We start from the raw sequence: 24139 nt of genomic DNA on the forward strand, positions 1-24139 counted from the left end.
GAGAAATGCCCAGAAAGGCTATGTAAGGAAATCACATCACTACTGTCTTAAGAATTACCTTCCCTCAGCCTGTTTTGTTTTTCTACCCTGCTAATCTCTAATATAGCAATCTTCTCCACAGTAATTAAATATAATATTACAAGTAGAAGAATTTAACTTATGGTGAAAAATAAATGCAGGAGTTGGTGAACCTTATACAATAAACATTTGCATTTTGTGCAGCTGTCGCATAGAATTAAGAAGAAATGCTGTAAGGAGAGCTGAACCTCAACTTGGGTGGATGTTTGCCACCTTCAGTATCTGAATCCCAGTGCCTTTGAGGCCTTCTGGACTAGAATGTGCCCAAGGTGCTTTGAAGAATGTCAGTGGCACATTGCCACCTTGTGGCCACAAGAGTTTCCCTCTTTATCTATTTGTGACAGAGAAGGCAAATTGGAAAAAAGAAATTCCAGTTTTGGAATCCTCAAGTACTTTGATCTAGCATGAACTTTTATGTCTTATGTAGTAAATGCTTTTATGTAAAGTAAGCACATCACTTTACCCAGCAGAATCAGAATTTGGGTAAATATTGAGGATATGGATGTGGGTATGCCTTTTTTTATATCTGCCTGGGCATTTGTGTATCTGAAAGTGTGTTTCTCCTAAATATGTAAGTAAAAATAATATGCTTTTGTTCAGTCATGGAAGTTTTTCTCCTAAAAGCTGGGCAGATATTTTAAAAATTATTTTTGTCTATACCTGTGATTTCATCAGGGTATGGAACTCTGTAATGAAAAAAGTCCATTAACCAGTATTATTCAGTTGGTTCAGTCATTTCAAATTCTTCATAACCTCATTTTGGGATTTTCTTGGCAAAGATACTGGAGTGGTTAGCCATTTCCTTCTATTTCTGGTTAATTCTGGGAATTGCAGAGATCCAAGGTAGTGTTTTTCATCTGTAAGACTCATTTTATAGATGAGGAAACAGATTCAAACAGGGTTAAATGACTTGCCCAAGGTCATACAGCTAGTAAGTGTCTGAGGCTGGATTTGAACTCTGGGAAAAGGAGACTTCCTGACTCTAGGCCCAGCACCCTATCCACTGTACCATCTAGCTGCCTCATTACCTGTTAATCTATACAGATCAATTATTTTGCAGTTTATAGATAGCCTTAGCAAGCTGCCTAGAACACTGAGAGATTAAATGATTTGTTCAAGTTCAAAAACTTCACACTTGGACCTATATCTTATTTACTCTAAGGAGAGTTCTTTATCAGTTTTCCATTCATTAATAAAATCATAGAATCTTATATTTGGATCTGGAAGCGGTCTTAGAGACTTTTTAGTTGAGTTCAACTTCTCATTTTACAGATGAGGAAACTGAGGGAAAAAAAAGTTAAGGGTCTTCTGAGGCAGGATTTGAACCCAGATCTAGGAGCTAAGTCTTTGCTTACAAATGTCATAATGGTGTGGCAGGAGGAATTTTATTTAAAAACAAACAAACAAACGACGTTTTTAATAGCAGAGGAATCAGAGGCTTAGGTTAATTGACTTGCGCAGTCCTGCAGTTAATAAATGTGGGCAAAAAGATCCAAACCCAGATGTATCCTTATTCCAAGTCCAACATTTTTTTATTCTTATAATATGATCTCTCTTCAAGTGATTTTGTCTATTGGAAACCAAAAACAAAAGACCATATTGTTTCTTTTCCCTTGTAACAGATTTCCTTTAAAGTACTGTGTAGTGACAGATGGATCTGTATGTTGGTGGCACTTTGAAAATACCTGCACGTATCCAAGAATCGATATACAAGTAACTTTCCCTCTTGTGAATAACTGAAGATGTATGTTAATTGTCCACAAGCTCATTTTGCTACTAGGCAGAGAGTCTTGCAGATGAAAAACACCACCTTGGATCTCTGCAATTCCCAGAACTAACCAATCAAGTTCAAGACAAAATGGGATGGGGAGAGAGGAAAAGGAAATAGGAAGCAAATAGCTCATTAGTCTTGCCTTCTGGGCTCGGAGGGAATGTGATCCCTCAGAAAGTGACACTTGTTTTTTGTCTTTGCAGCTTGATCACATATTGTCCCCTCCGCCCATGCCATTTCGAAAATGCAGCAACCCTGATGTATCTGCTGTCCCTGGAAAATCACTTAAATTTAAAAGACAGCTGAGTGAAGATGGGAAACAACTGAGGCGAGGGAGCCTTGGGGGAGCATTGACTGGTGAGTGCTGGGATGGTGGGTTGCCAGGATGTTCCGGTGTTCAGTACTGCTATAGCTTTTCCTTTGAAGAGTCCAGAGTAGCCCGTTTCACCCAAGCTCCTCTTTCCATTGCTATAATCTCAACCAGCCTGTGACTCAAGGAATTCCCAAGGAGCCATGTGAGGTCATGACAATTAGGGTCAGACAGCTCATCTCAGTGGTCAGAAGTGGGATTCAACCTCAGTTCTTGACTCCAAGGCCACTTTGTATGCTCGGTCAGCTTGATTCTTACTTAACTCAGGCCTAGCTATGAAAATTGACCCATTTGAAAATGAACTGGTTCCTAAGTAGACTGGCAGATGAGATTTGCCTAAACAAAAACAGCAAAGAATAAAATAAAATAAAACAAAATAAGGAACATATAGAAGACCTGAGTTTGAATTCTGCCTCAGACTAAATTCTCTACTCTTCACCACCATGCCTCAGCTGTCTTCCTTCAGTGCCTCCATAGCCCCATTTTCCTATTTGTGAGTTCTTGGAACCTCCATTTTGGGAAAGATCGGCCAATTCTTCATTCCCTGAGCTTTGCCTTCATTCCTCAACTGCCTTCTTCTGCCCCTCCATCTGACCCACCCTCCTACCCTTGCTTCTTCAGATCCCTTTTATGTGTTGAACATCAAGGAAGAGAGAACATATTTACATGCATCTACTAAGCCACTTAGAGTAATAATTACAGCATCACGAAGACTAACTGGAAGGAATTTGGTGCTGCTGTAAGAAAATAGGCAGAAAGATAAGTTTCCTTTCTCTTTACATTAGCATGTAAGCTTCTTCAGGGCAGGAGCTTACTATTCTCTTTCCTGGTACATAGTAAGCAATTAATTCCTTTTTTTTTTTTTTTTAAAGCAATCGGGGTTAAGTAACTTGCTCAAGGTTACACGGCCAGTTATTTCTGGGTGTGGTGCTGAGTATCTGAGCCCAGATTCGATCCCCCAGGTCATCCCGACACTGGGGCCTGTGCTCTTACTCACTGAGCCACCTGGCTGCCCCTAAGCAATTAATTCTTGTTGATTAGCTGTATGATAGCAAGTCTTTTAATATCTATGTACCTCAGTTTCCTCAAATGAAAAATGAGGGCATTGGACTTGGTGGCCCCTCAGATCTCTGGTTTATTTCTTCTTGATAGGACTAATCCTGTTCCTGTTTTCTCTAAACCTTTACTGTTGGATAAGGAATAGCCCTTTTATGGCCATAGCCTTACCAATAGTCCTGTCAACTAGCTATCTTCCATGCTGGGAATGCTGCCCTTCCTCATCCTGGCCTCCTAACTTCTTTAGAGTTTCAACTCAAGTCCGTCTTCTTCCTGGTCTTTCCTAGGGCTCCTTAGTCTTAGTGCATTTCCTCTGAGATTACAGCCAATTTATCTTGAATATATCCTGTTTGTACATGTGGTTGTTTGCATGTTGTCTCCTCCTTTAGACTGTGCACTCCGAGAGCAGAGAGGTTTTTTTGTTTGTTTTTTAGTTTGTTTGGCTTTTCTATTTATTACCAGTGCTTACCACAGTGGTCAGAACACAGAAGATTCTTAAAAAATGCTTGTTGAGGGGCGGCCAGGTAGCACAGCGAGTAAGAGCACTGGCTCCAGTGTTGGGACGACCTGGAGATCGAATCCCGGGCTCAGACACTCAGTACCACACCCAGAAATAACTGGCCGTGTAACCTTGAGCAAGTTACTTAACCCTCATTGCTTAAAAAAAAAAATGCTTGTTGACTGACAACCAAGTCTTGGTCATAACTATGAGGCTAAATTTACTTCCATGATCTTTTTTTTCTGTTAATTTTGTGCACATTTGTGTGTCATCATCATTAGTGTTATTATTGACCATCTTTCTGGGTATTGTTTTCTTACAAATGAACCAAATTTTTTATTGCTAGTCTTCTTACTGTGTTAAAATTGTTATTCTATTCTATCTGAATATATGTGTGTATACCAGGATGAGGAAGGGCAGCATTCCCAGGATGGAAGATAGCTAGTTGACAGGACTATTGGTAAGGCTATGGCCATAAAAGGGCTATTCCTTATCCAACAGTAAAGGTTTAGAGAAAACAGGAACAGGATTAGTCCTATCAAGAAGAAACAAACCAGAGATCTGAGGGGCCACCAAGTCCAATGCCCTCATTTTTCATTTGAGGAAACTGAGGTACATAGATATACACACATATATATATTTATACATATTCTATTTATATGAATATTTTCTTCTTCTTCCTCCATTTTCAGCTTAAAGATTTCTTGATTAGATTTTCATGTCTCCAGACAGATGTTTTGTATTGATCTTTGTTGGATTTATTCTATCACTGCTCACTCTTCTATCTCAAGGCATGAACAGAAAACCAAACTAGCATCAAAATCTCTTAATATATTAAAAACATTTCCTAGTGTTTCTGTGAAAATGAAGACAAGTCTCCAAATGATATTCAAGAACAGAGATGTCAAACTTGCTGCTAGTCCCAACTGCTTGAACCAGATTAAAATGTAATCGGTAAATGTTTAACAAAATAAATTAAAATGCAGTACAATATGAGTAATGTTAATTGACAGTTTTCTAGTCAATATATGACCAGAAGAGATCCTTTCCTATTTGAGTTTGACACATTTGTCTAGAGGATTTGGAAATTCATATTTCTCATACAATTTTTCCTATCAGATATTTCAAACTGGATGGCCTGGAGACAACTTAAACTCACTATATCCAAAACCAAATTTGCTGTCCATCAACCATCTTCTATATTATTCTATTTCTGCTGCAGATAGCTGCAGCCATGGGCTGCCAGGTCCAAATCTCACTTTCTCTCACCCTACATAAAGTTCTCAATTGTCAAGTCTTGTCATTTTCTGTCCTCATAACACCTCTAGTACCTGGACCCATTTTCTTTACCCTCACAACCACCACCTTTGTTTTGACCTCTTGCCTGAATCATTATATCAGTCTCTGACTTGGTCTGCTTGTCTCAAGCCTTTCCTCACATCAGTCCATTCTCCACATTGTTACCAAGGTGATTTGTGTTGGTCCTACTCATCAAATTCCCAGTGGCTCCCTACTTATTGCCTCTGGATTAAATATAATAAACGCTTTTATTTAGCTTTTAAAGTCTTTGTTCCAGTTTATTGTATTTTATTCTTCCTCCCACACTGTACAATTCAGCCAAACTGCCCTTCTTTTCATTCCTTGACTACATTATTCCATCTCTTCCCTCCATGATATGACACTTACTAGCTGTCCTCCATGCTTGGAATGTTGTTGTTTTTTGCTTATTTCAGCCATTTCAGTCATGCCTGACTCTCTGTGACTCCATTTTGGGATTTTCTTGGCAAAGATACTGAAGTGGTTTGCCATTTCCTTCTCCAGCTCATTTTACAGATGAGGCAACTGAAGCAAACAGGGTTAAGTGACTTGCTCAGGGTCACACATTTATTAAGTATTTGAGGCCAGATTTGCACTCATGAAGATGGGTCTTCCTGATTCCACGAGCAGTACATCATCTAGTTGTCTGTTTGTAATATACTCCCTCCTCATACCTTTATCCTTCACAAGCTCTCCTCCTGCTAAAGTTTTTTTCATGATCCCCTCCATTCCTAGAGACCTTTTATTTAAATGCTTTTTATTTAAATGTTTTATATCTATTTGTATTTTAAATATATTTATTGTATATATTTTTATTTAAGTCATTGCTGTCTCCCCATTAGTAGGAATTGTTTCATTTATTATATTTTAACCCTTAGCACTAGAACAGTGCCTAACACAAAAGAGATGCTTAATAAATATTTCTTCATAAATTGATAACAGTTATCCCATTTCCTCATTGGAAAATGTCCTAGATTAGTGTTTGAGATTTCTGGTTGCTGGATACCTTGGGTATCTTGAAGCTATAGCCTGACTATTTGGAATCAATTGCAGGGGGGTGGTGGGGTGGGGGGAGGAGATCTCCTGAGGATATGGCCTTGGTTTAATTCTGGGTGCCATCTGAATGTCTAATCTAAGAATACATAATTTAAAAAAAGAATACATAATCCCATGATCCTATAATATGGCCGTTGAAACTAGACTTTTCTAGGGATAAAGGTAGTAAGCAGTCCAGGAGTAGACAAGTGGGTGAGGGGGAAGCGAGATATTTTCTGTCTTTGGATCTCTAAGCAGTAACTGCTTAATCAATTCTAGTTGATTGAATAACTGATAGTAGAATCCTTGAGCAAACACCCAGCTTTGGGTATAGTAAAGTGATATCATTCCCTTCCACCCTGACCCAGTGGGATAGTTATGTTGACAAGGTTTTGTCCTTGAAACAATCTATACAAATTGTTTCCTCTTGACTACCATTTTGATTCAGCAGCTATAGGATATTTTATTAAAAATAAAATTGGACAATTTCTCTTCAGTGCTGATCAGAGGTTGGGGGCATGTAAACAACAGGACCCCAAGGGCTGCAGTTTATTGCGTACCTTATCATCTGGTAGTGGAGGTTATTTGGGAGGAGGGGATGAGGAGGGGGAAGGTGATTCACTTTTTATATACTCCAGTATGCTGAGGTCTCTTAAAAGTACTATGTAAACATTTACTGAGATTCTAGCACCCTGGTGAGGGAGATGAGGCAGTATTCTAATCATTTTTCAGACCCATAAAGTACGGCCAGGAGTTGTTGTAGTATGCCCGACGGTTCACAGCAAGAATGTTACAGAGCAAGAAGCAGAACCTCAGGATCTCAACTTCTGGCTCCTTGATGTGTAAATGAATGCCCAGAAACCATTTTCAGTCTCTGGGTCTGGGGGGCTGCTTCATGGACTTCATAGCCAAGGCTCGAAAGGCATCCTTTCTTTATAAAGAGAAGCAGTGATTCTTTTGAATCTTGAATGCTTGAGTGTTTGGGATAGAGGGAGGGTGAAATACACACATATGTATTATACACACATGTAGTATGTATGTATGTAATGTGTATATGCATGTATATACACATATATTGTAGGTATGAACATAACAGTGTAGCACACACGTACATAATACTATCTATTTCTTTATATACATGTATACTCATGCACATGCATACATATGCAATACACGCGTTCTCACATATATGCATATATACACATAAGTACATATGATAATATATTTATATTAACAAAATCTATAGTGTGTTATATGTGTAAACACGTACATGGTATACATATATATGTCTCTAAAGAACTTTGGAATTGAGTGAAATGGTAGACACTGACACAGGACCACCCAATATGGCGTGCCCACATCAAGGAAGATGCTGTGCTCTATGAGCAAAGCAGAATTGCAGTAACTCAAAAGAAAAGTGAGATGCATGAATTTATAGACATCTCCACTCCAAAGATCATATGGACTATTTGTACCCATTCAGTGCTGTAAAATCTTCTGATCTCACATTGGTCAGATGAGCCATTTGGATGCATTGTACTCCAACATAACGATACCATTTTGGTCCTCCTCGAGAACAAAGGACAAAAGCGACCAACCAACAACCAATACATATATGTGCAATATGAAAAACATGCATACATATACACTATATGCATTTATGAATACACTATGCACAGATTAGTCATCTCTGTATATAATATGTATGTACACATGTTATATACTTGCATATACACATGTAATTTGAAAAAATGTTATAAATAAAGTATTAGCATATAAATCAGAATTCACAAATTCAACTAGTGTTGTTACATCCTGTGCAAAAAACAATAGAAGTATTTTGCTTTACTGAAATATGGGGATTAAGAATGACAAACTACGGGCGGCCAGGTGGCTCAGTGAGTAAGAGCACCGGCCCCAGTGTCAGGATGACATGGGGGATAAAATTTGTGCTCAGATACTTAGCACCACACCCAGAAATAACTGGCTGTGTAACTAACCCCAATTGCTTTAAAAAAAAAAAAAGAATGACAAACTGGGATCAAGATGGCAGAGTAGAAACAGGACTTCTGCACAGCTCCTGCTTCCACCTCCTCCAATTCATGTAAAAAATGACTCTGAACAAACTTTGGAGCTACAGAACCTGCAAAATGACAGAGAGAAGGCAACTTCCAGCTGAAGACAGTCTGGCAGGCTGGCAGGAAGAGGCCAACACAGTGCTCTGGGAGCCGAGTCCAGACCCACATGAACCAGAGGTTTTAGCCTCAGGGTGGCTGCAACCAGCCACTGACTGGAGGGACTTCAAATCAACAGCAGCTGTGATGGTTTCCAGAATTATCAACCCATAGATGCTAAGGACAAAAGGGGAGGTCAGTGCAGTGTGGACTTTGTGGGAACAGGGAGTTCAGGAGTGTGGTCTTGCCTTTGCCCCCTGGGGCGAGAAGCTGCTGAGGTGAGACGGTCATGCAACCGCCATCTGGCTGCTTCAGAGCTACTGGCCTGCAGATTGTAGGGGGACCAAGTGACCAGTCTGAGGGGTAATTGCTCCTGCTTTAGCCTGCTTGGATCTGGATCATTGCCTACAGTTGAGGTCCTGGGGCACATGACCAGTTTGCCAGAGCTTGTGGAGGCTTCTGAGAGGGCAGCCCACTAGTAGCTCCAGCAGCTGAGAAAACCCCAGAGATTGGGACAAAGCTCCCCTTTCTGGTAGCAGAATTCTACTGTGGCAAAAAGCTAAAAAGTCAAGTAATTGAGTGGCAACATGAGCAAGCAAAGGAATCAAAGCTAGCACAGCAATCCGGTTTTACACTCCTATTTTGGGAACATAAGGAATCAAAGCATGGAACAAGAGGAAGACAACAAAGTAAGACCTCCTGCACCAAAAGCTTCTAAGAAAAATACAAGCTGGCCATAGAGGAGCTTAAGAAGGATTTTGAAAACTAAATAAGAGAAGTGGAGGAAAAATTGGGAAGAAAAATGAGAACCATGCAAGAAAATTATGAAATGAGAGTCAACAATCTGACTGAAGAAAATAACACCTTAAAAAATAAACTAACTGAAATGGCAAAAGAGGCTCAAAAAGGCAATGAGGAGAATCCCAAAAAAGAATCTCAAAAGCTCACTGAAGAGAATAATTCCTTCAGAATTAGATTGGAGCAAATGGAAGCTAGTGACTTTATGAGAAATCAAGATACTATTAAACAGATTCAAACAAATGAAAAAATAGAAGGCAATGTAAAATATCTCATTGGGAAAACCACTGACCTGGAAAATAGATCCAGGAGAGATAATTTAAAAATTATTGGACAAACTGAAAGCCATGATAAAAAAAAAAATAACCTAGAAATCATCCTTCAAGGAATTCTCAAGGAAAATTGCCCTGATGTTTTAGAATCAGAGGGAAAAATAGAAGTTGAAAGAATCTACCAATTACTTCTTGAAAAAGATCTCAAAAAGAAAACTCTTTGGAATATTATAGCCAGGTTCTAGAGTTCCCGATCAAGGAGAAAATATTACAAGCAGCCAGGAACAAACAATTTGAACATTGTAGAAACACATTCAGGATAACGCAGGATCTGGGAGCTTCTATAATGAGGCACCAAAGGGCTTGGAATATGCTATTTCAGAGGTCAAAGGAGCTGGGATTAAAACCAAGAATCATCTACCCAGCAAAACCGAGTATCATGTTTCAGGGGAAAATATATTAATTCAATGGAATAGATGACTTTCATTCATGATGAAAAAACCAGAGTTGAATAGAAAATTTGACATTCAGATATAAGAAGCAAGAGAAGCATGAGAAGGTAAACAGGGAAAAGAAATCATAAGGAACATATCAAAGTTGAACTATTTACATTCCTACATGGAAAAACGATAATTGTAACTTATGAAACTTTTCTCAGTATAAGAATAGTTGAAAGGAATAGAAATGTGTGTGTGTGTATGCACACACATATATGTCTATATTGGAGGGTATGTGGGCATATGAATACATATGTGAGTGTGTGTACATATGTTTACAGGTATACATAGACAGAGGGCAGAGGACCAATGTAATAGGAAGGGATGGTACTTAAAAGATGAAATTAAGAGGTGAGAGAGGAACATAATAAGAGAAGATGAGAAACTGAATGGGGTAAATTATCTCATATAGAACTGTTACAATGGAGCAGAAGAACAGGAAGGCAAAAGGGAATGAGTCAACCTGACTCTCATTGAATTTGACTTAGGGAGGGAATGACATACACATTAAATAGGGTATCTCACCCTTCAGGAGAGTCAGGAAGGGGATGAGAGGGAGTATGACGGAAGGGAGGGCAGGCTGGGGTGGAGGGAAGTTGGAAGCACACACTTTTGAAAAGGGACAGGATCAAAGTAGAGAATAGAATAAGTGGGGGGGGGATTCAATGGAGGTAAATATAGTCAGTCTTTCATAATATATCCACTATGGAGATGTTTTGCATATATATACATGTACAACCCATATTGAATTGCTTATCTTCCCAGTAAGGGTGGGTTACAAGGGAGGACGCGAAAGAATCTGGAATTCAAAGTTTTAAAATCAAATGTTTAAAATATATATATATATATAATTATTATTTTACATGCAACTTGGAAATAAGTTATGCAGGCACAGGGGCATAGAGTCCACATGCCCTACTGGAAAGTCAGAGGGGGAATGGGGGAAGAAATAGGAGAGAGCTGATTGAGGAAGGGGATATTCAGTGGGATCGCTGTTTTGGGGTGGTGGGTAGGGGAAAATGGGGAGAAAATTTGTAACTCAAAATCTTGTGGAAATGAATGATGTAAACTAAAATTAAACATAAAATTTAATTTAAAAAATTTGACAAACTGGGGGAAAAACAATTTTGAGTAAATGACTATGAGAAGGGAAAACACAAAACCAGCTGAATATGCTTGTATAACTCTACCAGCACGGAGCTTGCCTGAACTACCCTCCTCTCTAAGAACCCTTGAGACCGATGTGATTTTGTGTGTTTGGGGTTCTTAGTTTTTATTTAAATTTCTTTTTTCAAAAGTAACAAGTAGACTACCCTTTGAATATTGAAAACATTTATTAGGGACTTGAAAAATTATAGCAAAGCAGCTGAGATGCTTTCCATTTGATGTTGGAAAACTGGAGGCTGTAAAATCGTTATTCTCACATCTCAACTGATGAGTTGTCTTCACTTCAGGTTCCCGTGTAGATCCTCTGGATTACAGTTTGTCTGTCTCTGGAAATGAAATCAACTTTGGATTGATCAAGTCTCAGGTCTCAAGACCAGGTACATCACAGGCCAGTGACCTCTGGCTAAGAATAGTTTTATCAGGTCCTTTGGGACCTATTTTTTTCTTTTAGTTTTTCAAATGGCATGGAACCACTCCTTTATTTTTTATTATTATTTAATTTTTTTCAATGAACAAAAATCTATTTTCTCTTTCTCCTTCCTGTTTCTCCCCAACCTCCAACATTGTTAAAAATTAAAACAATAAAACACCCTGTAACAAGTATGTATAGTCAATCAAAATATTCCTGCATTATCTATATCCCCCAAATGTCTTAACTTATACCCTGAGTCCATCAGCTCTCTCTCAAGATGTGAGGAGGCTGCTTCATTGGACCTCTGGAATTGTGGCTGGTCATTGTGTTGATCACAATTCTTAAGACTTTCAGAGTTTAAATAGATGTTTATTGATATCTTTTAATATCACCAGAACTTTGCACCTTTCCTTTTCCAGTGTACCATCTGATATAATAAATAAAATTTTTAAGAAAAAAAAGGAAGAAGAAAAAAATTATCATTTCTGCAAATGAATGGTGTGTGAGTATCTTCTCATATCTCTTCTTTGGAGCCATGTTTTTCTTTGTAGCTGATGATGTTATATAAATGTTTCTGCTCCCTCAACTCTGCATCAGTTCATGCAAGACTTCCAACTTTCTCTGAAATGGTCTTCGTTGTTTCTTGCAGCATAGTAGTGTTCCGGTATATTTTCCCAATTGATAGAATCCCTCACCATTAATTTCCAATTCTTTGCCAGTCAAAAAAAATTACTTCAAATATATATATATATATATTTTTTACAAATTGGTCATTTAGGGATGCTTTCAAACATTGTGCATTATCTCTTTGTTCATGAACTTGCCATTCAGTCATTTCAGTTGCATCCAGCTCTTTGTTATCCCATTTGAGGTTATCTTGGCAAAGTTGCTGGAGTGGTTTGCCATTTCCTTCTCCAGTTTATTTGACAGATGAGGAAACTGAGGCAAATGGATTTAAATGACTTGCCCAGGGTCATACAGCTAGTAAATGTCTGAGGCCAGATTTGAACTCAGTAAGATGAGTCTTCCTGACTCCAGGCTCAGCACTCTAGTCACTGTTACCACCTACCTATGGCACAGATGAACTTGATACTATAAGCCTTAACTAGGGAAAGGTTGGACAGTCAGCCAAGTGCACTCCTAATGCAGGCTCTGCCTAGTCAAGGGGGTTGGAGTCTGGGTGGGATTTCCTTATTGGTCAAAATGAATATTTGAATGTTATGATCACAGCAGCAGCAGAGTACCACAAGCCAGGCTTGTTTATCTAGCCAATGTACTGTGTTTTGCATGAATAGTTTCTCATCCAAGTGCCTTGTTAAGCTCCAAGAGCAACTTTAAAGGAATCTAAAGGGGGATAAATCTAACTAAAATATGGCTATTTATAAGTGGCTTTGGCATTGAGTGAATATTGCTTCTGAAAACCTAGGATGCACTATACATATCACTTACTGTTTAAAAAAGAAATGCTTGCCAAAGATGGTGCTTGAACACAAGAATCAAAAAGATGAATTCAAATGCACATGAATAGTTAATAAGGGCAGACTAGGATCTCATTTGTCCCTATATCACCCCATCCTCTAAGGCTAATGGTAGATCTGAATAGAGAACATTCAATTAAAAACATTTTTTAAGTGCCTTCCCTGGGCTAGGTGCTGTGTTTGGTATTGAGGAATACAAAGGTTAAAACAAGAAGCAATCAGTATTGTAAAATAATTATACTTTCATGGTGGGATAAAGCTGGTACACTGGTAAGGAAATATAAAGTAATTTGAGGTGGGAGACAGAATGGATAATGTACAGGATCAGGAGGGTGGCCCTTGAGCAGAGCTTTGAATGATGCAAAAGATTCTAAGAGGCAGAGGTGAAGAGGGAGTCAGTTGCAGGGTGGGGCGGCGGGGGTGATGGGACTTGAGAGTAGCCTCCACTAAAGCTTGGAATCCTGAGTTTGGAGAATAACCAGTGGTGTAGTTTGTCTGGAATATAGAGTGATGGGTAATAATGCCAGCCATACCTGGTCAGGGCTTTAAATATGTTTTTATTTAACCGAGAGGTAATAGGGAGTCATTGAAGCTATTTGAGAAAGAAAATGACAAGTATGTTAGGAATGTTATTTTGATAGCATTGTGGAAGATGGATTATCATCTGCTTTTTGAAAGAAGTTCCAAGATTTCCTTCCTAAGAGAACGTCAGATTTGGGTTTTCTATTCTAATTCCTGGTTTCTACTTTCCTTGCTGATAGTGTGTACCAAATTGTGCACAGGCAAACCCACAAAAGACAGCACCAGTCCCACCTTGTGTTAAGCTTTGCCTGCTATAAAGACCATTCTTGCTACTGGCTGCTATTTTCTCCCCCAAACTCATGATACATCTAGGCTGCAAATATATATCTAGGGGGAAAAGTGTGAATTCGTTTCCATAACACAGGGCAGAAATTGGTTTAACTTGATTCTACTGAATCAAGCCCATTTAGAACTGAGAAAAATATGTAGTTTAGCAGAAATAATTTATGGAATTGAAGAGTATTTTTCTTATTTGAGTCTCCAAGCAACAGATAGACTCACTGGACTAGCATTTTTTTGCCTTGGTAATAAGCTTTTTGAAATATTTCTTGTTTCTGTGCTTATAAATCATTTTCCATCTTGAATGTTTTATTGATCGTCTGGGTCATATAGTTAGTATATGAGTACATGTATCTGTCTATCCTATCTATCTTTTCTCTCTCTGTCTCTCTCTTATTCTTTCTCTTATTCTCTCTCCTTCTCTGTTTTCCTTCTTGCAGTAAGCTTTGGTCTTAGGAGACCTTCCTAATGAGACATTCATCTCTTCCACAGTTCTTGGACAGATGCTGCTTCTCAATGAATTTCTGTCAGGGAGACTTACTTTGAGTCTGATTTCCCATGCAGATGGTCTACATGCTGAGTTATTGCTTGTTTTAACTCTCCCTCCCCTTCCCTCAGCACTCCTTCCAGGAATTGGGGTTGCCTAATGACTAGGAACTTCCAAATGGCCACCCTTTTCAGAACCAGACAGGCAGAGAATTCTCTTGGAAACTCATCCTCTTTTCTTCAAATATTAAAACTCTACAGCTTCCTCAAAAGAAGATGTCAAGTAAGGATAGGAAAAAAGTGGTAAAGAGGGACTAAATGAAGCATCCTAGGAATGGGGCTGGTTTCTTTTGCTTGGAGTCAGCTGAGCTGATCCCTGCTTGAGTCTAAAAACTCAGAGTTTGCTCTGAAAGCTTTCTTACTTTGAGAGGGAGTCCCATTTTATTAGCAAATCTCTTTTTCCCTTTCATCATTTGTTTTAATATTCTGAAACAGATATTTTAAGTATTTAAACTAATTAGATGGGGTAAGGAGTGTTAATTGACTGTTAGGTCTATGTAAAGTCTCTTGTATATGCCCCTTTCTGTCTTCTGACACTACCACCATTATGGTAGAGGCTCTTGTCTCTTCCCATCTGGATTATTGTAATAGCCTGCTGGTTGGTCCTCCTGCCTTAAGTTTCTCCTTACTCCAGTCCATCCTATGCTCAGCTGCAGAAGTGATCTTCCTAAAGTGCATGTCTGACCATGTCACGCCCCTACTCAATAAAACTCTGGTGATTCCCTGTTACTTCCAGGAATGAATATAAAATAAAATCCTCTGACTTTCATAGCCCTTACAGCTTGCCTCCCTTCTTACCTTTTCTAGTCTTCTTTTTATTATTGCCCCCTCTGTATTCAGTGATCAAGAGATACTGGCTTGCAAAATGTCCCATCTCTGATGCTGGGTATTTTCACTGGCTGGAATTCTCTCCCTGCCTCCTCTCTGCCTCCTGACTTCTTTCAGATGTCAGCTAAAATTTCACATGCACAACGCCTTTCTCAGCCCTCCTTATTCTTCATGTCTTCCCTCTGATATTACCCCCAATTTATCCTCTACATATCTTGTTGGTACACACTGGGGTTCTTTACAGGTTGTCTCTTTCCTTAATTAGATTGTAAGTCTTTGAGGGCAGAGACTGTTTTTGCATTTCTATTTCCAGGGCTTATCCTGGTACCTGGCACATAGCAGGCAGCAATAATGTATATTTTTTCAGCCTCTGGATTTTTTTTTTTACTCTTTGGTTTTTAATATGATTCTTTTTGTTACAAACCTAAGTCCTCATTTAGAGAAGGAAGGAAACCAACCTTTACAGTACATCTACTACTACAGTACATCAGCTAGATGCTTTATACATTATCTCATTTGGTTTTCACAATAATCCTCAGAGGGAGATTATATTATTATCCCCATTTTGCAGTTGAGGAAACTGAGGTAGATAGAAATTAGATGATTTTTCCAGTGTCACACAGCTAGGAAGTGTTTGAGGCTGGATCTGAAATCCTGTCTTCTTGACCCCAGGTCCAGATCTCTATCCATTTCAATACCTAGCTTTGTAGGTGCTGAGTAGGCAATCTTTGTAAACATATTTCATTCTTTACCTAATTCTCTCCTATAAAGAACAAGTTAATTATTTTAAATTAACTTTTAAAAAATGAAACTTGGTGGTGAAATTTGAATTTGGTTCACTAGTATGTTCACAGTGGTGTTTAATTACCTTTAAATTTACATCACTGTCCCTTCCTCCATTCTTTTCTCTATCATCAGTTTAATTAAATCAATCAACCAACATTTGTTGATGACCTATTAGGAAACCCACTAGGTAATGCAGTGGATAGAGTCCTGGACCTGGAGTCAGGAAGACTTCTCCCTGAGTTCAAATTTAACCTCAGACACTTACTAGCTGTGTGACTCTGGTTGCCTCAGTTTCCTCATCTGTCAAATGAGCTGGAGAAGGAAATGGCAAAGCATTACAATATCTGTCAAGAAAACCCAAAATAGGGTCACAGAGTCAGACACAACTGAAAAATGACTGAAATGGAAAAGTAAAAAATACTAAGTTGCTGTACTGTTTTCTAGGGATACAAAGTTATAGAAATAGTCTCAGCCCTCAAGGAACTTACATTTCAATGTCCAATATTTTAATTTAAAATAGCCTGCTGAAAACTACACAGCCTCCCCATGGGAAGACGTTGGGTGAGATGAGAAAATTAAATTATAAAGAGGGCAAACTGGGACTAAAGCTGAAGTCAGCAGGAACTGAGTAGGTTTCTTTTGTTTGGAGTCAGCCAAGCTGATACCTTGCATATGTCTCTGAAAAGCACTCTGCTTCTTACTTTTGTGTGCTTGAAGACAAAGCTCTAAGTGAATTTGAGAAGTCAGCAGTCAGCACCTATCAAGGACCTACTCTTTTGGCCACGCTGCTTTCCTGTCCATTAACTTGTCCTCCGTGTGTCATGCTTCTGGAATCATGACTTTTCATCTTTATGACAAAATCTTCATGGAATGCTATTCTAAGATTAAGGAGAAAAACATGGTCCCTGTATCCTCAGAGTTTTACATATACATAATAAAATGGGTATGTGCTGTAGAAAACAGAAGTTTTAATCAGGACATTGGAAAGTAGTAGAAGACCACATCAGCACAGATCATAGAAAACAAGAACAAACTGGGCAAGAGCTTTAGTTTTCATTATTTTTCTTCTTAAGGTAATGGGGTGAAATGACTTGCCCAGGGTCACACAGCTAGTCTATGTCAAGTGTCTGAGATCAGATTTGAACTCGGGTCCTCCTGGTGTTCTATTCACTGCGCCACCTAGCTGCCCCTAGTTCCAATGCTTAAAGCACTGAATTCTGTCTTATACCGAGTCATAAGATTACAGACTTAGATCTAGAAGGAACTTTAGAGATGCCTTAGTCCAACTCCTTAATTTTACATATGAGGAAATTGGAGGCTTCAGAGAGGTCCCACAGCTAGTAAATGCCTGGGGCACAATGTAAACTTGGTTCTTCGTGACTTCAAGCCCAGTGCTCACTCCGTCCTCTGGATTACCTAACTTTCTCCTTACCTCTGAGAGCATACAAAATTTGGCAAAACATGTGGGCTTCCTCTTGTTGGCATCTGAATCATGAACCGAAAATCTGCAGTGGGGATAATTCAAGATAACCTAGTTTAATAGCGATGTATATGTAAGCGCCCAGGATAATTACAGAGACAGGTGAGACATGATAGTCATTTGAGAGTCACTAAAGCATTGGATGCCAGATGTACTTAATTGGGAACCCTTCATAGAATAACTAAATTTTAGTTTAAGGCTAGAAATGAAGTGACTTGACAGATGGGAGGCGATGCCTTAGTCCTGCCCTTGATCTCAGTCCTCCTATATAGATCAGACCTCTCTCCAAGGCACTTACTGGCTGTCTCCCCGCTCCTCTTATTTTCAAGTACTTTTCCTTCCTCCATCTCTCCTTCCCTTCCAGAGGATGGATGGAATGTCACTGTCATAGTATTCTCTAAAGTCCACTGCTGACTGAACAAACCAGGCATGCCACCTCTTGTTTTAATTTCATTTTTGGTGACTGACAGAAGATAAAACAAGTAAAAAGGCTTTGTGTTTATTGGGTAATAAGCTTAAAAACAGAGCTAATTTCATGTATGTGATCCACTTGAAAAATATGTGAAGGATTGTAAAGGCCACCCACCATGAAGTTTAAAGATTTATAAAAATTAGTGTTTCTGAGATATTAATGGCCCTGGTGGTGGTAGCTGGCATTTGTCATTGTCATTTTCCATTGTCATTCAAGTACTTAATCAACCCATGTTGTCAAGGGTAAATTTATTTTCTCATGTCTGCCTAGCCTGATGATTTCTCTTTTCTTTGACATTACTGCCTCTGGATCTGACATCATCACATGGTGTTCTGAAATGAGAGCTGAGGACAAGTCTTCTTTGTTTTTAATTCCTTCCTGACTTGTTCAATGGTGCTTTCTAGTCTCTAAGATGTGTTCAAAACTCCTTTTGGAATCTGCTTCCTTCTGTCTGAACAGGAAGCTACTAGAAATAATCCTCTTCATCTTACCTGGTCATCTGTCCACTCTGTACTGCTGGTGATATTGGGCTAGGCACAGAGGCTGTATGACGGCCCTGGAACAAAGTCACAAATTAGCTAAGGTGCACTTGAGTATATGCAAATCTGTGTGTATATATGCAAATATCTTTGCCAAGAAAACCCCAGGCAGTGTCACGAAGAGTTGGTATAAGTGAAGGGCTGAGCAATAATGAGTGTATACACACACACACACACACATAAAAATATATATACACACATATAGGATGTTTATTGTGCATGCATTCAGGCAGATATTGGTATGCGCAAAAGTAATGCAGAGCATTGCAGTTAGTCGAGATATACAGAATGAGGGGGCTGTATGTGTGAGTGTGTATGTGTGCGTGGGCACGTGCTTTCCTTTAGAAACTGAGCAATCCTATTTGAGTTAGGATCGATCATTCATCCATTCAACAAATATTTATTGAGCATACACTATGCCCTGCTATCTCCAGTTGCCAGGTTGTTGGATCTGATTTCATGCTCTTGCCATGTGAAAAGGCTGTTTGGATTTGCCCTTTGTGACTCCCCCAATCCCATCTATTCAGCACCTCTATTACCATTCGTGGAGGAGAGCCTACAGAGAATAAATGAATTTAACAGAATGGGCAGAAAAGTGATATCACGGTCTTTTTCTCTTGAGAATTGGGTTTGCAAGTGATTGAAATAAGTACATAGCAATATACCTCTGCATAGTACATTGCAGACCCTTGGAACACAGAAGAAGATTCTGAAAAGAATGTGAGGGGTTCTTATTCTCAGTGGAAGTGCTACTCTAACATAGGCATGAGGTAACATGCTTGTGCATTAGCTGCAATTTAATACCATCCTGACATTTGACTTCTCAGAAGCAGTCAGTGACAAAATAATGGAGCAGAAGTGTAGACAGTAAATGCTGTAACTTGTAGGTGATGTGCTACTTGTCCTTTCTTTCATTTTGACTTTGGCAATAGGAAAATGGTAGTGTGTAGTGTTTTTGTAAAGATCCTTGTTTTTCTAAAATATCTTTAGTTTTGTAAGAGTATTTGCAAAATGATATAAAGCAGGATGCCCATAAAATAGCTCCTGTTCTTCATTGGTAGCTAGCAAAATAAAGAGAGCACAGCTAAATACCTCAGCCTATTGAGTAGACTTAATGAGAGCGTGGTTGCATAGGACATGGACCCATGGCTGGATTGGGATATGCATCATGGAAAGGAACACTGATCCATCAGTGAGATGGCAGATGGCTTGTAGCATAGCAGCTACTGGTGTGGCATTCTTAAGGCCCCATATCCTACAGTCTTTATTGGTACCTGGGTGGCACAGTGAATAGAACATGGGATTTGAAGACAGACTTAAATTTGAATCCTGACTCAGACCTTTACCAGCTGTGTGACCCTGGAAAAGCCTCAGTTTCCACTTTTGTGAAAAGAGGACAATAATAGCCTCTACCTCTTAGTGTTGCTATATGAAGCAAAAGAGATAATGATAAAAACATTTTGCAAACCTCAAAGCACTGTATAAATGCTGTTGTGGTAGTTTTGGTTGTTCTAACCATGTGAAGGGGGTACGACTAACCTCTCCTGAGAGGGGTGGAATGGAGAACTGTATGTATTCTTGGTTTGATGGCTTGTTTCCAGGAGAACTTGATATGTATCAGAAGTGTGCACATTGTATCTGATCCCTTTAGAAACCTGAAGTGTGTAGAGACTTAAAGGGATCCAGTGTGTTTAATCTCTCCTCCATATTCCGTCTTTTTCTCTCCCTTTTCCTCTTCTCCCTTCCCACCCCCTATCTCCCTCTCTATCTTCTCTTTTTCTGCCTCTCTTCCTCTGCCCCTTTTTCTTGACTCCCTTTCCCTCTTCCTCCTCTTTCTTTCTCCCTCTCCCTATCTCTCCCCTTTTCTTCTCTTCTCCCTCTCTTCTTTTCTCTTCCATATTGCATTTTAGATTCCTTGTTTATGAATTACAATTAATTTGAATACACTATCAGTGAACAGAGTTCCAGGCCCAGAGTCAGGAAGACTCTAAGCTCAATTCTGGCCTCAGAGACTGGACAAGTCACTTCCTATTTGCCTCAGCTTCCTCATCTGTCAAGTGAACTGGAGAAGGAAATGGCAAACCACTCCAATGTCTTTACCAAGAAAACTCCAAATGGGGTCATGAAGAGTTGAGCATGGCTGAAAAACAACAGAGAATTTTTGAGTGACTGCTGAACTTAGGAGACAAAGACACAGAAGATCAGAATGACTTTGCTAACATACAAGATCTATTTTACTGCCCTGTCCAAAACCCAGCAGTGACACCTGCCTTCTTCTATCTTAAAATGCAAATTAATTGGCCTGACTTTTCATGCTTTTCACCATCCTACTCCAACCAGTCACCCTTCATCTCCACTTCTGTTACAGCCCAGCTCCACTGCTACTGTTTGCTAAACTCAGGGTTCCACCTTCTGTGGCAGCATGTTCTGCCAGCCGTTCCCATGCCTGCAGTGCACTCCCTCCTCAGCTCTGCCCTTTCAACTTCTTATCAGTGTTGTTACTTTCATGAAGACTCCTGTCCTCATCTCCCCAGTTAGAGAAATAGAAATATTTTTTGTAACAAGAGGGACAATATTAAGATTAACTAGCATTTTCAAAACTGCATCAGCTGTACATCAGTGGCAGCATAGTTCATTTGAATATGCAGAGTTATGAAACTGGATGATGTAGAATGATTTCAGCCAAACAAAATAGAAAATAATTAAATTTTCTGATTTAAAATTACAAGAAATATTAATACTGTTTTATTTATTGCTCACTAACAATAACAATACATATGCAGACACATATATACATATGTGTGTATACATACATACACACACAGTGCTTTAAGGTTTACAAAGAAAGTTTTCTTCTCACAATAGCCCTGTGAGGTAGGGGGTGTAATAGCAGTATTATCTCTGTTTTATAGATGAAGAAACTGTGGGCTCATAGTTGGCTAATTAAGTGACTTTCCCAGGATCATATAGATATTTACTGATAGAACCAGAGTTACAGCCCATACCTTCTTATCTTAATACTTAATCACCTCTATCAGGTACTGCTTTCATATGTGTGGGGGAAATGGTCCCTAATATTATCTCTCCCCTCCCCCCACACCATTCCTTTAAACACAGGAAGCAAGAGGCAGATGTGTAACTAAGTGAAAGGGTGAAGCTTTGAACATATTGGAAGGGGAGCTATTGCTTGGGAAAAGATTGGCTACGTGTCTTTTTTGGCCCCTAGAAAGTTCAAATACTTGCCTTGCATGGAGGTTGGGTAGGGACCTGAAACCTGGGAAGAACCAAGCAAAAGAGGAGATTTAGGGGAAGACCAAACCAAACCAAACCTTCCACTCCCATGGATACTTTGCTCCAAAGTTACTTCTCTAGAAGGAGAAAAGACCCTTAGCAAGGAGAGGGACCAATCAATAGAGGTGGCTTTTAAATAAGAATCAAATTACATGAAACATATGCATGTTATGTAATTTAAATGCCATGCATACATATGTGTACATACTACATTCCTATAGAATGTTTGCTCCTTGAAAGCTTTTTTTTTTTCTGGTCTTCATAACCTCATGCCTAGTATAATGTATGAATGAAACAGTTCCTCTCACTCTCTCTTAGCCTTTTCACTTCCTGACTTGTTTCATAATAATCTGTGTCTAGCTTGTCTCTTCTGGTAGAATATAAGACCTTTGAAGACAAGAAGTATTTCATTTTTGTCTCTGTATCCCCGGCACCTACTTAATAAACATTTGTTGAGTTTCCAAACTTTGGGGGGTGGTGGGAGGGGGGATTGGGGGAGCGAAAAGACCACATCAAAGAAATGCCGCCCTTTTAGAGAAGCCTCCAGAAAAGCCCAAGGAAGTCTTTAAGGCGTCTGAGAGACCCTGAAAGGGAACATGCTGCTGTGTGTGAAGTTATAACAAGGGGCCACATGTATCTTTGTTCTGTTCCTACTTCTGTTCAAATTCTGCTACTGAGTAAGGCTCACGTCTTACCTCCCAGTGGTTACTTTCTTGTTTTGGCCTTTTGTGGATTGCTTGTGCTCATGACAAGTAACAGCACAACTCCCTTGCCTCGTTCCTGACTTTAAATTTAGGGCTAATGTCAAGAGTGCTTAGTGTGGTAGAAGAGATATAGGATTTCCTAGGTAATTTGGGTATGTCAACCAATTTTTGAGTGTGCAAAAGGGTATTCCTATGGGTTTGATTCGAAATCCCTTCAAAACACAAGGCACCACATTAAAAGTGTGAGTTACTGTCTTATGTATTGCTGTTATTATATATAATGTACTTTCAGAATATATTCTACTCTGTACCTTGGAGTAATGGAATCATTTCTTTGGAGGCTTAAAAAAAAACAGGTTAAAATTATCATAGTTTTGGCTGGAGCATGACTAGATTGCTTTTCTAATTATGATAACAGTTTAATTAATAGATAACAAGATGATTTGGCATGTAGCTCCTGCCCCACATGATGCTTTCAGTCTAAATGGAACAGTTGACTCATAGGTAAAATGCACTTATGTGTTTCCATCCATGGATACAGGAACAGATAATTGGGACTATGTATGTAAGCCACAACAGGTGACATGTCAGCAGTCTCAGTGATTGGTTTGGGAGAGATGGTCATTCAAAAGGCATGCTTGGATAGGGGGAATGGAGTGCTGTTTCAATGAGGGAAATATAGGAGAAAGAAATTTTGAAAAATGGATGAGAATAGCTAAGTCATTTTAGGTGTTCCAAGGCATTGAGGTGAAGAGTAAATCACTGAAAATGATGATAATGAGGAGGAGGGGTAAGTGACTGCCATTAAGTAGATTGGGATGATCTGGAGAAGAGCTTTACGCCATTTTGTAGGTCTGAAGAAGGGTGGGAGTGGACTCCACACAGTGAAGAGTGACCTGGGTATTCAGGCAGGGGTGGGGAACCTGCATGCTCAAGGCCATATGTGAACCCCGGGGCTGCACTTGAGGACCTAGAGGGCCACATGTAGCCTTGAAGCCGCAGGTTTCCCCACTCCTTTAGGGCTTCATGGAAGGGAATATTTTGGTACCACATTATTTCAGTAGAGTTTAAAAAGGATTGTAATAAAGAGAGGTTGGAGGCAGTGAGACTGGAGAGAAAGAACCTGCTTTCACACCCTCCTAGGTAGTTTTAGTCAGCTTTCTTTGGAGAGGTTTTCCCTGAAGAGTTGAGGAGGGTAGAGAAAGCAGATGGAATGAGGAGGAGGAGGAGAAAGAGAAATCAGTGAGATTGCAAGTATTTTAGCAGCTGCTCCACACATCCACAACTGCCTCCTAGAAAAAATAGTTCTATTTATTTGCTGTTTCCGTCCATATATCTTGCTAGCAGCATTCATCAATATCTGTCATTTCTCAGAGGGCTTAGACATGTCTAGCAATTCATTCTACTGAATTATATTTCAATACACGAATCAGGGGGAGGCAGAATTGCAGATGTTAACTTTGACCTGTGCTCCAACATCACTCAGACACCACCACCCAGTGAGCAACCTGACCTCACTCAGACATACATTCTAAGAAACACTGCACAATGTTATTTTCTTGTTATCACACTGACTTTAGCAGACTGTATTTAATACTTTTAAAAAATCAATTTTGAGTTGTCACATTAGCCATTGGACTATGCAGCTGAGGCTTAGGGGCAAACCATTATTTATTTTTAATAAGGATTTTATATCTGGATAACAACT

General features: G+C 39.3%; 1 protein-coding gene across 1 annotated transcript in view; it reads left to right on the top strand.

Moving 5' to 3' along the window:
* Positions 1–24139, top strand: part of MAST4 (microtubule associated serine/threonine kinase family member 4) — an 808407-nt gene that overhangs the window by 248573 nt on the left and 535695 nt on the right. The window contains exon 2 of the mRNA XM_069096541.1: positions 2053–2206. Within this exon, the coding sequence (XP_068952642.1) occupies positions 2053–2206 (154 nt within the window). The remainder of the gene's footprint in view (positions 1–2052; positions 2207–24139) is intronic.

Source organism: Petaurus breviceps, unplaced genomic scaffold (genome assembly GCF_028583685.1).
Source record: "Petaurus breviceps papuanus isolate PSGF00001 unplaced genomic scaffold, PetGlider_PUasm1.0 229, whole genome shotgun sequence".
NCBI classification, from domain to species: domain Eukaryota; kingdom Metazoa; phylum Chordata; class Mammalia; order Diprotodontia; family Petauridae; genus Petaurus; species Petaurus breviceps.